General features: G+C 46.1%; 1 protein-coding gene across 6 annotated transcripts in view; it reads left to right on the forward strand.

The window, feature by feature from the left end:
• The window catches only part of PHC2 (polyhomeotic homolog 2), a 147,921-nt gene extending 135,676 nt beyond the window's left edge, over positions 1 to 12,245 (forward strand). For all 6 annotated transcript variants that reach the window (XM_029578654.1, XM_029578655.1, XM_029578656.1 and 3 more), the window contains 6 exons: positions 2,969 to 3,171; positions 4,268 to 4,412; positions 6,789 to 6,903; positions 8,524 to 8,665; positions 9,593 to 9,887; positions 10,783 to 12,245. In XM_029578654.1, the coding sequence (XP_029434514.1) occupies positions 2,969 to 3,171; positions 4,268 to 4,412; positions 6,789 to 6,903; positions 8,524 to 8,665; positions 9,593 to 9,887; positions 10,783 to 10,937 (1,055 nt within the window). In that variant the 3' untranslated portion in view covers positions 10,938 to 12,245. The remainder of the gene's footprint in view (positions 1 to 2,968; positions 3,172 to 4,267; positions 4,413 to 6,788; positions 6,904 to 8,523; positions 8,666 to 9,592; positions 9,888 to 10,782) is intronic.
• The last annotated feature ends 3,563 nt before the right edge of the window (positions 12,246 to 15,808 follow it).

Raw genomic sequence — 15,808 nt, forward strand, 5'->3', positions numbered from 1 at the left:
GCCCTCTTAGAATGAGGCTGCTTTCCTTCCTAACAATAAACCAGTTGTGTGAGTGTTGCTCGTACGAGCATGTGTTCGTACGACTGGGTCTCCATGCATGCAGTGGTGAATTTGTTGGTGGAATTTTTAATATATTTTTTTCAGTGGCTATAAGAAGTTAGCCGGATAAATTTAGGACTGCCTGAAAGCAGTTCTAGGGTTAGCTAGATAAACTTATCAGAAGTTAACCCGATTGCCACAGAATGTCCGAATATCTGGTATAAGTTAGGCGAATAACTTATCCGCTCTCCACCTGGCTGAATATCGACCTCTGATTCTGTGAGGTGATGACATGACAGAGAGGGAGCAGTATCATGAAATTGTGCCTTATTCCCCCAATCACAGTTACCCATTCACCTTTTGTTGTAAATCTACAGCCTCGATAGCCAAGCTGGGGCGATTGTAATCTCACTGTCAGCTGGGTCCAAGGTAACAAAAATTTTTTTAAGCAGTCAGTTTAATCCTCCTGCTTTTGGCAGTGGTAGCTAACGTCATTGTATCCCTGCTGGGTTCAGATAGCAGGGCATTGGCACCCCCCAACTCCCCAATGCTGTTCTCCATCTTTATTACAAATGTATAAATTGCCCATTCGAATATTCTGGACAGTGTACACGGGGGAACGCTCATAAAAGCATCTAACTCAAAACATAAAAACATCGAAGAAAATAAAACAAAAACTGGGATCTTTTTATAGGTTGTGAACTCAAAAGCTTGCTTACTTTAATAGAAATTTTTTTGTATAACCGTAGCTAGTTGGCGCTAATAACTATGCACTTCTGTGCGTGAGTGTTTGCTTGTGGCTTGCAGGGGCGACCTGTTTGCCTGAGAAATGAGTTGACAGGGCTGTCCCCCCCATGTTAGACGGAAGTGACAGGGCTGCGCGGGGTGTACTGTCCTGCTGACTTTTCAGAGAAATTGGAGCTGACCACAGATGCAGTGGGGGGATGGGGGGTTTGAAACAGGGCATCCTCCAATCTTTCCTCATTGAATGGTAGAGGTTTGGTCACCTTAGGGAAATGCCTCGCTGAGGGCTAAACTGTGGGCTTCTCCCTCCCTCCTATTTTGTATTTTCAAAGCCCCCCTCTGCCTGCCACACATGCTCTCTGCAATACATAGAATATGAGAAGCAGCCCAGCAGCAGACTCAGGGCGCCAGACTCAGATTTTCTGTTGCAACCTTCAGCGTGCCATTCATTTGGCTCTGGGCACGCTGCTTTGGTCACCGGTAATGTCGTCATGGATGATGCATTATGTCTGGCGTCAGTATGACGTTATTGAGGTACCTACAGTACCTGCACGTAATCCCCTTCCAAGTGCCAAAAAGTGGATTTGTTGCCAAAAGAGAAGATTTGGAAGATTTTTTTAATTTAATTTTTTTTTAATTTCATTTTTTTTTTTTACGATTTACACACCGATTCCTGGCCTGCCAAGAGGCTCCAAACTACCAAGAGTTGAGATTCGCACGTAACGCATTGTTCAGCGGCCATTCCAGGGCTGATTTTCCCCTCCCCCCCCCCATTCTTCTTGATCTCACATATTATTGCAAATAAAATTATAAATTAAAAAAAAAAAAAGAAATTCTGCTTAACATCTCTGGAAGCCTCCCCCTTATGCTAGTGACTCTTCCTCACCTGGGAAGCTCTGGCATCAGCACAGACTGTGTTCCCTACATGCAATACAGAAGGGAAGAGTTACATGAATAATTATAACCTCCAGCTGTTTTCAGTATTTTATGTATCACTTTTATCCAGCTCGCAGGGTCATTTTGATTACCAGTGATGTCACAGATGGCAGGTATACCTTTATATTTCAGTATAAGCAGCAGCTCATTGAACGAAGGATTTGACTTGCTACCTTTCGTAATTCGGTAGGCCCGCACACATTTTCTGCTCACATCTAGTCTCAAAAGAGCAGACAGATAATGTATTTGATTTATATCCAACAACTTAGGAAAGGAGAGAGAGATGCTTTTAAGCAAGCATGCCAACTGATTGGTATCCAGCAGTAATGCAAGCTCACCAACTATATATATATATATTTTTTTTATTTTTTTTTTTCTTGTTTTGGTTCATTTGTCATCTGAAATGAAACAAAAAAACTGTTAACAAAATAGTTTAGTCATCTTAGCACCCACTGTGGCGTTTGTGAACATACTGTTTGCGAGGTTCACCAAAGTGCACAAGACTTGCATGTTAAAACCGAATGGAATAAAAAAATGAAACTGTTTTTCCCATGTGCAACTTTGAGGTTCTTTGCTTCCTTACAAGTGTACGGTCCGGCAGCATACAGGGAGGGGCTCATCAATCATATCAAAAAGCTTTTTTTTTTTTTTCCCCTCTGTAATTTGGGGCTTGGTTCCTTTCCCCTGTAGCTCCACCACTGTGTTTTCTTCGTGCAAGCCCCCCTGCACACCATCAGGACGAAACCGCTCCCCCAAGACCATATGTAGAAAAACCTTTTTACTAAATATTTTCTCCTAAACGTATAGAGTGCTGTAAACGTCTAGGGAGAAGCAGGGCCGGGTGCTCGTACTATAAAGCAGTCCTCAGAAAATTGCTCCTCGCTCTAGACTTGGGAGCCTAAGGAATCCCCCACGGGCTCAGATGGGGTCTGTCCCTTCCAAGACAGTCCCTCAGTGACACTCTGTTCACAGTGGCTGCAGCCACCTTCCCTCTCGCTCTCTCCCTTCCCTAGGATGAAGCATGCCCACCCCTGCAGCACTCTCATGCTAAGCCCTCCTCTTGACTGAGCGACAGCTTTTAAGTTCAAAGGCTGGGCTTTCTGCGAACTGTTTGGGATTTCCCTGACTTTCTCCTGAAGCGTGCCCAAGTTGGAAACTGGAGGCATTAGGGGCGCGTTCCTTATACCACCGTCTCCCGTGTGCACGCTCTCCCTCGTCTTTAATTTTGGTGCTTACCTTTCCCTTGCAGAGACAGGACAAGACTGCGTTCATGTGCAGAGCAACTTGGGCAGCCCCGGCATGACATCAGGGAACGGAAACTCTGCCTCTACTGTCGCTGGCGCTACCCCGCAGAACGGTGAGAACAAGCCACCCCAGGCCATAGTGAAGCCCCAAATCCTGACGCATGTCATCGAGGGCTTTGTGATCCAAGAAGGGGCGGAGCCTTTCCCGGTAGGAAGTCTCTTCATGTTTGTATTATTATTATTTTTTTAATTTCAGTTCAATACGGATTATAATTTGCAATTTACTTCTGTAGGGGACACCAAAATCTGTCTACTGCCACTGAAATCGGGCTGGATAACATGTTTACACTGGCGCTGCAAACTATTAGCTGGCGTATGGAAAGATAAGGACATATTTACTGCAGTGATGATCTTGAGGTGGAGAGCAGTGTAGACTGCACCGATAACACTAGAAAGTGATTAATTCACTACAGATACAAAAGGGGTCCCAGAACTGAAACACTAGGGGGTACTGCAGGTCATTACTGAGGTGACATGGAAAACTTTTGGGTCTCAGTGCTGTTCTAGGAGAAGAAAATGTTGGTCAGGACCAGAATGCATTGGCAAACGAGCAACATAAATACCATAAATCACAAAAAAAAAAAAAAAAAATTGCAAACATTACTATACAACAAATAACATCATGTAAAATAAATCATGAAAACAATGATAAAATCAAGTAATAAAAAATGACTTAGTAGGATATTACAGCTGTGTTAGCAAAAATGTATATAGGGCTCAATAAAACCGTGGCTGCACATTTTTATCCCATCCCCCTCCACGTGTCCTCGTGACATATCTGTGCCAGTGTGTGCAACAGAGTTCTCAGACTCCTAGGAGCCTGGAGGGGACCACAGGGTGAACCCTTCTGGTTTGGCCTCTGGAACCGGGCAGAGATGAACTCGTTTCACGTAGGCCAAGGGCTCTGGTAGCAGTGCGAGGATTCAGAATGCTGGCGAGCTCTCGGAGGAAGATCGTCCTGATCATAGTTTGCCGTGTTATTTATTTGTGGATACTGTAATTTTTTTTCAAACACCTAAGAAGATAAGAAGTTGCCACACTGGGTCAGACCAGCATCCTGTTTCCAACAGTGGCCAATCCAGGTTACAGTCACCTGGCAAGTTCCTCTTCCAGTATGTTTTATTGATGCCTTGAACGTTTGGGTTAAGTGCCAGGTGGATGGTTTTTCTGCAGGATTTTCCAGGATAGAATTACAGCTGTAAAGACCACCTCTGCCTTTTTTTTTCCTTCTTCTTCACCCCTAGGTGGGCCGGTCTTCGCTGCTGGTGGGAAGTGTGAAGAAGAAGTACCAGCAGGGGCTTCTGGGAGACAAAATACCGCAGCAGGACACCGCTACTACCACCACCACCACCACCACTGACTCTGAAATGGAGGAGCCGTTTCTGCAAGGTGCGGCGGCAGGGGCTTCAGATCGTGTGGGCTGCACGATTGTGTTCTGGGTTGGGGAGGTTCGGTGCCGTATCGGTGGTCTGAATGCTGAAGAGCGGGCATGCTTTTTTTTCAGGAATGAGCCCTTTCGCTTGCCAAAGCAGCGTAGTGGGTTGGAAGGATGGCTTTTTGTTTTTTAGCTTCAATTCTCAATACAATCTCAAACGCCTCCAACTTTTACAGATACGCTTTTGGGCGTGGCCAGATCCTGAAGCAGTCTCATCTGACTCCCAGTTGAAACCAGGTTCAAATTTTTAAAACTCTGCTCTTGCTTTTAAATGTGTGACTTAATCGGCTCCAAAATCTCTGACTGCTGTCCTGCACTCTTACCAGGCCCTCCCTTCTGCCCCCCACCCAGCCCAGCTAATTCCTGCAGGACTAATATGCACCAGACTTCATGCCTTCATCCGTTTAGCCCCATAAATGTGGAACACCAAGCCTGTGCCTTGAAACCCGCTACCCCCTCTATTCTGCCAGGCTTTCCCGTAAAACCCACAGAAGAGACTTCCCTCCTCATCCTGACAGGCAGAACTCTCCTCCCCGGGCCTTGTTGTGCTTCATTATCTGACATTACTTCAGGGCCAGATGATGAACGCTTATCAATACGCCCCCCCTGTTCTTGCACCCAAATGTATATACAGTGGCTTGCAAAAGTATTCGGCACCCCCCCCCCCCCTGAAAAGACAGCAGATGTTGTGTGGATTACAAATGACACACAGATTGTTCCAGACTGATGCTTATTGCAAACCCGTAGGCCCTTAAAATAAATTTTCAACGTCACAATTCATTATTTGCCTGCATTATTTGTCAAAAATGAGGGGGTCGAATGCTGTTGCAAGCCACTGTATTTTGGCAATCTATTCCCGTACTGCTAACCAATATATGTAATGTACCCACTACCTATCTATTGCAGGCTTCAGTATACTTCATGTCTGCAGACTAACAGTATATAGGTATTATATATATATAGAGAGAGAGAGAGAGATGCATTACCTACATATCCAGTGTCCTATTTTTATTGTAATCTGCCTCGAGACCAACCTAGGATAAAAGGGGAATATTGGATGTTTATATATAAATAAAATTAGGAGACAGGACTCCTGTGTTCTAGTCCTAATTCTGCTCCTGGGTATGTGCACCTGTAACTGGGTGTTGATAAAATCTGTCTTTTTTTTTCCCTCACCTTTTTTTTTTCCCCACTTTTGAGGACAATGTGCAAAAAAAAACTGCATTCCATATCCGCCCCAGAAGTGTCTGCACTTAATGTTTCTGAAGTGTCCTGGCAGTAAAGAACGTTGTGATTATATCTAGCTGCAAGGGACTTTGCAAATGCTGTACATTTTAAATAAAATATCCGTATAAAAAGTCATCATTTTCTTCATATACTTTATTATGAGAGAGTTTCAGGCGTCAGTCAGTGCTGGCTTCGGGCCTGACCGAAAAGCTCGGTGTATGTTTGAATGGCACGTAAAGCTTCCCCTGCTGCATCCTCACTGCCAGGCCACGCCTTGCCCCAACAGACAGGAGACGCGTACCGTGCTGCGGCTGAGCCCGCCGGGCCTCGCCGCGTCTTAACGCGGTGTTTCTTCCCGTCTGCTCGCTCTGTGGGCAGACAAGTGAGCAGGACGTTTGCTTATACAGAAATTGATTGCTTGGAACTGTAGATCACAAGGAGAGTTGGGGAGGGGAGAGGGCGTGCAGGTTTGTGTTTTCTTAGAAAACAGAAAAATGGAAAGCAGATTTGCGTAAGTGTGTGTGTGGGGGGGGGAGGGTCTTGCACAGGATTTTAGATTTAAAAAATCTATGTTAATCCTGAATAAATCAGGTGTTTGAATAAAGATCCTTCCTCAGCTGGCAGCATTGATATGTTGTGGATTATTGTGCTGGAAGATTGGTTTGTAGGAAACATGGAGGTGTTACCAAGCCCTTTTAGTAAAGGTTATTTGGCAATTGTCAAATCTTGTTTTAATGACTAATTAGCAAATTTCATACAGCTTACGGAATGGTTAAAACTTTATGGCGTCTATTAGAAATTAGTTTTATAGAGTTTGTTGATGTGTTTCCAAGGCTCTAAGAACTGGATTATAATACACTTTAATCTGCCTCCATATCCTCCGTGCAACCAAACTCCCAACTTTCCCGAGGGGTAGAAGATCTGGTCAGTGTCATATTAACACGCAGCACAGCCCCTAAATCTCAAGGCTGGCTTTTTATTCTGACTTTTAATCCCTGAATGTTTCCAGGAATGTATTAGTAAGGATTGTTCAAAATGAGTCCTTCGTGTTAATCACACTGGTCTTGACACCCACTAAGCTCTGGGTTCCTTTATTGTTTCAGAGTCCAAAGACGAGGGGGACCCTCCAAAACTGAAATGCGAACTCTGCGGCAGAGTGGACTTTGAGTACAAGTTTAAGAGGTCAAAGCGGTTTTGTTCCATGGCTTGTGCAAAGAGGTAGGTAACTTGCAGACCCTCTGCCTTGTGTGGCATGCCCACAGCTCTGAGTTTACAATCAAAAAACAAATCAAATCAAGTAAATATATTATAAAACAGATTAAAATTGAACAAAATCATTTTCGTACATTCTAAAAGCAAAATACAGTAAAACCAATATAATTCTAGATAAAATAGCAATATATAACAAAATAAATAGGTAAACATGCCTCGCTTATTCCTTGTCTAAAATTAAGGTGCTGACGCTATTGTCTTACATTACAGCTAAGGAGGAAGACTGGGAGGGAGTTTTCCTATCCCCCTAACTACCCTTCCTACTTTTTCCCCTCTCCTCTCTGACCCCTAACCCCTACCTAGCTAGTCTGATTTTTTTTTTTTTTTTGTTTTAATACTTACTGTTCCTTTGGAGCAGAAGTAACTTCCGTATGCCGGCGCGCGCTTCCCTAGGACAGGGCCATTTAATGGCTGTTGTCCCGGCCTGCCCCTTTTCGCTGGCTCAGCACTTCTGCACGTGCCGGGAGGATTCGCGCGTGGCTGGGTCATTTCTAAAATTTGCTGGCGCACGCATAGCCTGGCCATGCGCATATCCCCCCCCCCCCCTCCCAGATTTTACGCGTGCAGGCCATCAAAAATTTGATCTATAGTATTTACAGTTTTGGACAAAAAGCTCCATTTTTCTTTCATCTGACCACAAAACCTTATCCCAAATTTTAGCTGGGTCGCTCTGATACTTTCTGGCACACTCCAGACATGCTTTGATGTGGTTTTTCTTCAGTAATGGTCTCTTTTCTAGCCACCTTCCCATGCAGGCCAGTTGTATGCAGAGCTCTTGATATGGATGTCTAGCCCCAGCCACTGAATTCTGTAGCTCATTCAAAGTGATTGTTGGCCTCTCAGTGGCTTCCCTCACGATTCTCCTCCTTGCTCTTATGCTGAGGTTTGAGGGACGGCCTTGACTAGTCAGTGTCTGGTTGGTATGATGCAACTTCCATTTCCTCACAATCCAACAGTGCTCACTGGATATCCAAGCACTTGGATATTATTTTGTAGCCTTTTCCCATCTTGTGCATGTCTATAACTTTATCTTTAATTTCCTTAGAAAGCTCTTTGGTCTTCATTTTCTCAGCTTTCCTTCAGATTCGCAGTCTGACCAAAGGTACTGGAAAAGCTGACCAATTTTTAATGATTCACAGGTAGAGGCCAATTGTAAGGGCAAACTTGGAGCTTCCTCAGCAGAGGGGTTGAATACATATGCAAGCAGCATTTTTTTTTCAGTTTTTCATTTAATTTTACAAACAGTGCAGAGAAGTAATGAATTGTGACGTTGAGAGCATACTGGTTTGCAATAAACATACTGTCTGGAACAGTCTGTATAAGTGTCATTTGTAATCCCACACAGCTGCTGACTTTTTAGGGGTCGAATACTTTTGCAAGCCACTGTATATCTATATTTGCATGTAGTGACTTTTAGACTTTCTTTCCTGTATCCTATGTCCGTCACACGCCAAGATTCTGGGAGCAGACTTGGCTGTTTCCTCGTGGCCCCTGTAGACCTCTGCTGGTTAATAGGCTGTATAAAGTTTTTTTTTCAGGGTTTGTTTTTGTTTTTTTTTTTTGCAGATACAATGTCGGGTGCACCAAGAGGGTGGGGCTCTTCCATCCAGACCGCAGTAAGCTGCAGAAAACAGGCGTCGCAAAGCACGGGAGGAGGAGAGCACTGAAGGGGGGGTTACAGAACCTCAGTAAAGATTCCAAGAAGCAGGTGAAAAGAGAGAGGGGGGAGAGCAGCCGGGGAGAATGTGATCTATATTTAAATGACTGTTCTTGCAGCTTCACCAGGACCTGGGTTTGATGTCCGGGTTAGGTCTTCCACTCCCCAGCTCATACAGGGATGGCCGTGCTGCAGAGGCAGCATTCATAATCCCTTGGTGGGGGAGGGGGGGGGGAGTCCTAGTCATTGCAAAATGGTTTTAAATAAAACAGTGACACCTAATGGCTGGATTAAGGAGCCCTGGTGCATGGTCCCCAGCCCAGGAATGTAGCTATAATGGCTGGCCTGCTTGTTTATATTTGTTTTGAGGAGGCTGGATTTGAGTCTGGATAGGCCGATTTTATTTTTTTTTTCTGTGCTTTTTGTGTTTAGTGGTGATTGTTTTTATTGATTGTTACTGAGTTATGATTGTTTGATTATCTTATTTTGCAATGTACATCGCATTGGTCTGGTTGTGTTTAGGAGATTAACAAATGCAAATAAGGGGAAAAAGTCCACAGGGAGTTACGAATAAAGTCCTGTGGCACAGTAGCCCAACAGTTGCCATTGAGATGGAATCCCAAGGCACGGGGGGGGGGGGGAGGATATTGCTGAGTCATCAAATTCTGATCAAGGGATGAGGGTTCAGGTGACAAATCAGTTTATCTTGCCTCTCCTCACCTCTTTTTTTTTGGCTCTTGTACCTTTCTTTTGTACAATCTTTCCCTTTTATTCCGTGAACAAATTTGACTTTTATTTTTGTTTTTTTAAATGTTTAAAAGTTCTTGAAAATATCAAACCCAAGTGTTGGTGGGGCTCCTCAAATAGTGATGCTGATGCAGTCTCCTGTCATCTTTCCCTGGTGATGCCTCGCCGCTCGCAATACCTTACCCGGCAGGGCCTTGCCACTGATGCCTCCTTTAAATGTTCCTTTTCCAGCCTCTCGGTTCCCTATCTTCTGGGGGCTCCGTGCCCCTCTCTGTAGCGGCAGCCATGAAGCTGAACCACAGCCAGGAGGACTCCAGCCACTGCTCGGACAACTCCAGCTACGAAGAGCCGCTCTCCCCCCTGTCCATCAGCTCCTCCATCTCCCACCGGCGGCAGAGCGAGCGAGACCTGGAGCTTCCCGACATGCACATGAGAGACCTGGTTGGAATCGGGCACCACTTCCTGCCCAGCGACCCCGTAAAATGGAACGTGGAGGATGTGTATGAGTTTATCCGCTCTTTGCCAGGTAAGTGGGCAACCTTTGCAGAGCTGGGCGGCATGATTTCGAAGAATTCAACATAGCACGTAGTCACAATACGCCGCTCAGCGGCAAAGAGGACAGAGCTTCACGTCATGACTTCCTTTTGTTGCCTTAGTGAATTGTCAAGCAAAACAGGTGAAAGTAAGTTAGAGGAAAAAAAAAAAGCAATGTCACAAGGGGTTCAGCTCCCTGAGCATTATACAAACACAATAACCCGCTGCAGGATGTGCGCATCTCACGATCGAACTGCATTCTGAGGCATTGGCCCAAAAGCAGGATCCATGAAGTCTCTGCGACCGCCTTTTTGATGCTCCCCTGCATTACTTTCAGGGTACATGAGTGTCCCTCTCTACATAGGCTGTTTACACCGGAAAAAGTGTGAATAGAGCTGTCCCTTGCACGTCAGGCGACCGATGTGAGCCCGCTGTGTGAATGTTTCTGCCACGGACCCCCGGAAACTGACCCGAGACCATCGTCTCACGTCACGCGAGAGCCGCCTTTAGCCAGGAGTTGAACCGGCGGCCTAGAGCTCGAAAGGCTGTGCAGCGCTGTTATCCTTCCCCCCTCAGCCAAGATAAAGGGGTTTATTAGTGGGAGCGGGGAACACTGCAGCAGTGCCGTTCCTGGTCTGAAATGGAGGGGGGCATCCTGAAATTTTGGGGTGGTGGACCGTGCTCCATCATCCAGCGTGTCACGAGTCAGTCGGGCAGGTGCAGCGAGGTCCTAAAGAGACGTAAAACCTTCCGTTGGGTTGGGAGTGAAGGGGACCGTAGTGGCTTTGGGCGGTGGCTGAGGTGTGCCTGTAACGCCCAGGCTCCTGTGGACCAGTGGCCCCGTCACTCTCTCTCTCTCTCTCTCTCTCTTCCCTTTCCCTGCGCAGGTTGCCAGGAGATATCCGAGGAGTTCCGGGCACAGGAGATCGACGGGCAGGCGCTCCTGCTGTTAAAGGAGGATCACCTGATGAGCACCATGAACATCAAGCTGGGTCCCGCGCTGAAGATCTACGCCAGGATAAGCATGCTGAAGGACTCCTAACCCCGGCTCAGGGACTTGGCTCGCAAACCCTGCCCCCTTCCTGCCATTCCAGGACTCGCTCTCGGTATTCCCCCCCCCCCCCCCCGCGACCGACCCTCGGACTCCTAAACCCGCTGGTGGTTCTGAGAAACTCCTTGCTGGCCCAGCGGCTCACGGGACCCAACGCTGAACTTGTCCTGCCCAGGTTCAGAAAGCTGTGAGTGTGACACTGAAGGGTGGATGGGCAAGCAAAAACCCCCCAGGAACCGGAGTGCACAGGAAAAATATTTATGGCCGTCGGGACCGTCAGCGCTGCGTCTCCTGGTTGACTTCAAGAAGCGTTATGGGTCGTGTTGCCAAGGGACCTGTCTTTCTTCCCTTCTTTTTACCTAGTCACTCGGAGCTCGACAGCCTGGGCCACAATCTGTTCTCCTTTTAAAAAAAAAAAAAAAAAAAAATACAATGAAATCTGACGCAGGTGTTTGGAGGAGAGAGGAATTTTTTTTTTTCACCCTGGTGCTTTTCTTCCAGAGAAACCACCTCCTCCTCCTCTCACCTGTGAAACCAAAGGGTGTAAGGCTCCTGGAGGACCCACCGTCTAGTGTGCAATCAGTCTAGAAGACCATGCTTCCTCTGCCCGCTTTTAAAAAGCCTTCTGCCAGAGGTCCCCGCTATTCCACAGTAGATGACTTTACAAGAATGGTTACCTTTATTTTTTTTTTTTCTGCGTGAAATAGCAGGGACTTTGCAAAACTGTATGCTCCTCCCCAGGAAACCTTCCTGGTGCCTTTTGCAGCATCCAGCTGCTGCTTTTTTTTTTTTTAAACTCGGCATGACATGAGTTGCACATCCCAGGGAGTTCTAAAGATGCCCCGTGATGCAAGGAGGTAGCTGGGGAAGGAAGCAGGAAGCAGGGCAGCTGCAGATGTGCTACCAAGCCATTTTATTACTTGACTGAATTATCAGGGCGCAGTCGGACAGTGTTAGGTACCCTTCACCATATAAGCTAGGGATCATTTTCTGGGAATTTCAGCTCCAGAATTTATTGCAACTAGAAGATATCTCTTAGGACTGTGTTTTTTACTACTTGGTATTTTCAAAGAAATCTACTTGAAGTGTTTGGTAAGAAGCAGGATGCTTGGCTTAAATGCTTTCTCTTCAGTGCTGCAGCATTTAGGTGATGTCTCTCCTCTTACCTTCAAGGCTCATCCCTTTGGTATGTGAAGCCTTTCCTCCTTTTAATTAATTCCCTTTTCATCTTATCCCAGCCCATCAATTCTGACTGGGATATTCAATGCTCCTGCTCCCCCCTCCCCAAAAAAAAAAAAATGTGTGTGAGTCCCCCATTTAGAAAAGCTGCAGGTCATAAGTAGGTTTCATTGTCTTTTGGCCACTGAGATGCTTAACCTGTGAGGGGTTATTTTTTTAAAGGGCTCTCACCAGCTGTCAGCTCTTTAAAAACCCTTTAAAAGTTGGCAGCTTTTTAGCACAACACCAGTGCCTGGAGCTTCAGGCTTGTCTTATGGTCTTTGGTTTGCAGGGGTGAGGGGGAGGGGGGGGTCTTCCTCCTAGTTCATTATATGCATAAAGTATTATGGGACATCATCCCACCCGTCTGTTAAGTACAGGCTGTAAACCTGGATTTCCTGCTGCTTCTGACAGGGGGGGAAGGTTTGGGGCGCAACGCAACGTCCCTCAAAAAGAGTAAATATTTAGTAGTGGAAACAAGGGCTTGCTCCCCCCCCCCCAGTGCTTGTGAGGGAGGCATCAGTGGTACGGGGCTGCCTGCCCTCCCCATGCCTTTGTTGTATCATTGTTCGTCGCTAGTTGGATCCCTCAGTAGGCGTTAGAAGGTCCAAGGAGTTGTGGATGGGCCCTTGTACCTCCAACTCGTTATGCGACCTGGCACTCAGCTTCGTTTCCTCCTCCCTGAGCTCCTTCACTGACAGCGTGTCTCAGGGTAAGTCACTGTGCTCCCACCCCCTGCCATAACCGTGCGTCTCTGGGCAGTTGTACCCATCCTGTGCCCCCGTTCACTCAGTTTGGTTATGGATAACGAGCAGCAGCAATGGGCCTTTTTTTCTCACCCCTTTTGGAAGTCCATGTAGTCTGTGCAACCAGCCGGCAATGGCTGCAGGAATGTGTGTGAAGCATAACTTAAGGGACATTGGTGTGTCCCCCCCCCCCCCTGTCTGGATGAAAGGTGTCTCTTTGTAAAGGCCGTTATTAATTTTTCACCCCCATGATAAAATATCGGAACCAGTGTAAACTAGTTTTCACCCTGAACTGTGTTTGTAGGCGGAAGCAAAATCTCCTGCTTTCAGCAGGGAGACTTCTGATTAAAAAAAAAATATATTGCTAGAGCGAATATATAAGGACCACCTGAGAGCGTAACCCTGAAAGTCATTGCAAATGTTTGGGACTCTGGAGCAGTTATATTATTTTGTGAAAGGAGGCATCAGAAAATGTTCTAATACTTAAAGAACTATGAAATGATGGGGCAGCCATCTTTGTTGATGAACAGCCATGGGTGTCCTGGATGCACAGCATGCGATGATGACACGGTGCTTAAAGCAGGAGGAGGAATAAGAGAGATAGCACAGGGACACTTCTAGTCTTCGGTGCAAATTCTGGAAACGAATGAGGGTAGTTCTCTGACAAAGCAAACGGCAGTAGCACGAGGTTATGGAAAACACTTTACTTCCTGTGTTTCCAGAAATGGAATGCCTTTGGCTGCTTGAAACTCCAGTCATTTCCATTCTTCCCTGCGCCCAGAAAACAACAAGAGGGTGCTGGCCCAGCGCCATCCCCAATTCCTCTTACATTTAGGAAACTATATTTTCTTTAGTTATATTAACATTTTTGGGCACCAAAATCCATAGCATTGACTCATGTAAATATTTTGCTTTTTAAAATTTTATTTAGAATATGGTTATCAGCACCCATGAAGGGTCCACAGTAACCATAGGAATGTCTCTTATGTGTATGTGGCATCCTAGATGAAATAAATCCAGAAGTGCCAAATTCAGAATTTCTTCAACCTTAGAAATATTTGGCAAATCAAAATCTTTGCATCCAAGACTCCCCTCCCCAGGCGGAACTGTGACCTGTGGCCAGCTCCTCTCTCGAAATGCCAGACCGGATTGATGCTGTTGCAGGCCTATCCTGACACAACCTGGCAATGGATAGGCCTGGTTGTGTCTGACCACCCCCCCCCCTGGCCTTTCCACAGTGGCCAGAATGCGCTTGCTTTGCATCGGTTTTTGAAACATTTCCTGAAGGATATTCCTCAGACCCAACTTTTGGTTTTTCTTTTTCGATACTGCTAGTTTGATCACTCTGAAAGTCTATAAAGATGAGCACTACCACCCATGATACTCTACAGGATTTCTCCATCATAGCCTAAACCTTTGCATCCAGAAACTTCTATGTGCTGCAGATCCTGATATACAGTTTGAGGTTTTACAGAATGCATTAAGCATGGATCTTAGAAGAACAAGGACTGGATCACGGTAATCCCACAGTGAGTTTACCAAAGTGAATCTGTTAGGACAGCGAGTGCTCATCCTGAAATGAAGCCAAGCAAGGTATTAGGAATTGATTGAAATGGATCACATTAGAGGGTTGGGGGAAAAAATAGATTTGTTTTAGGTGATGCAATATTTTTTAATCTACTTTACACAATGTGGGTAGGATCTCCTCTCCAGCAGACATGCACGGCCTTGCCTGTTGCAGGGTTTTTGTTCTCGAGTTTTCTGAAGCACAAAATTGGTTATATTAGCACAGTGGTGCCATCAGATTCAAGTGGGGAGGTGGAGAGCGAGTGGGCAGTGTCGGGAGCCCAAGCCTTGATGTTGTTGTTGCATTGATTGGGGGTTGAGAAGAGACCCAGAGGTCCATGAAGTCCCAACCGTCCTCCGACTGCCCAACGGCGCACGCTATGCGGTAATCCCAGTGGCAGGCGAAAACACCTGTTTGAGCCTAAATATGGCGCTTGGAACTCTTCTTTACTGTATCTGCTGCTGTCCTCCTCCCCAACACCGGGTCCATTTTACGTCCAACGTTGCTTAGTGTTGGCGCCATGCCTCTCGTCACCGTGCTTTGAGTAGATTCCTTCTTTGGAGGGTGGGTGAACGTCTGCTCCCTTTGTGTTAGAGGATGCCCGACTGCTTTTCTTCTTGGTGGGGTGAGAGGAAGAGTTCAGAAAGAGAGATCGCTTGCAAGATCCCAGGAGGATTCATTGATGTAGCTGTAAAATGCAGTTAACTCCCGGCCCCCTGACCCTTAACGTTTTATTCCTGAGGTAGAAATGTTGAGGCTGGAGAGCTTTATGTATGGAAGCCATCGTGTCATCTCGTTTAGTGGCCCATTTTTTGCACCTTTTTCTAACCTCTGCGTATTCTGTTTTGAGGGTGGTTGTCTGAACTGGAATCACATATTCCAGGCCCTTATACTAAGATTGTGTGACCCCCAACGGCACATGATTTTAAGATGGAATATGTTGAACTTTTGGGATCCTGCCAGGAACTTGTGCCCTCTTGGAAACACGATACCAGGGATTGATGGACCTTTGGTCTGACCCAGTATGGCTAATCTTCTGTTCTTATGGTACGCAGCTTCTTTTACTAAATAAACGCCAGAGCTGCAGCTACGAGAAAGTCAACTGACAGGAGAGCAGCAGGAAGCACATAAAAGTGGCATCAGTGCGTTCCAGTCTGAAGTCTGTCTGGCGCTGGTTAAACAATCCCATTATAGTAGAGGTTCATCGAAATGTGGCAGCAGCCCGATCTTGTTTTTATAAGTGCAGCGATGGCAGAATTTGATGTCAAATTCCATCTCCATAGCAGATTTGAACTTCTGCAGTTTCATGGCAGGATGGCCCTGCATGGGTG

The sequence above is a fragment of the Rhinatrema bivittatum genome, chromosome 15, assembly GCF_901001135.1.
Source record: "Rhinatrema bivittatum chromosome 15, aRhiBiv1.1, whole genome shotgun sequence".
Taxonomy (NCBI): domain Eukaryota; kingdom Metazoa; phylum Chordata; class Amphibia; order Gymnophiona; family Rhinatrematidae; genus Rhinatrema; species Rhinatrema bivittatum.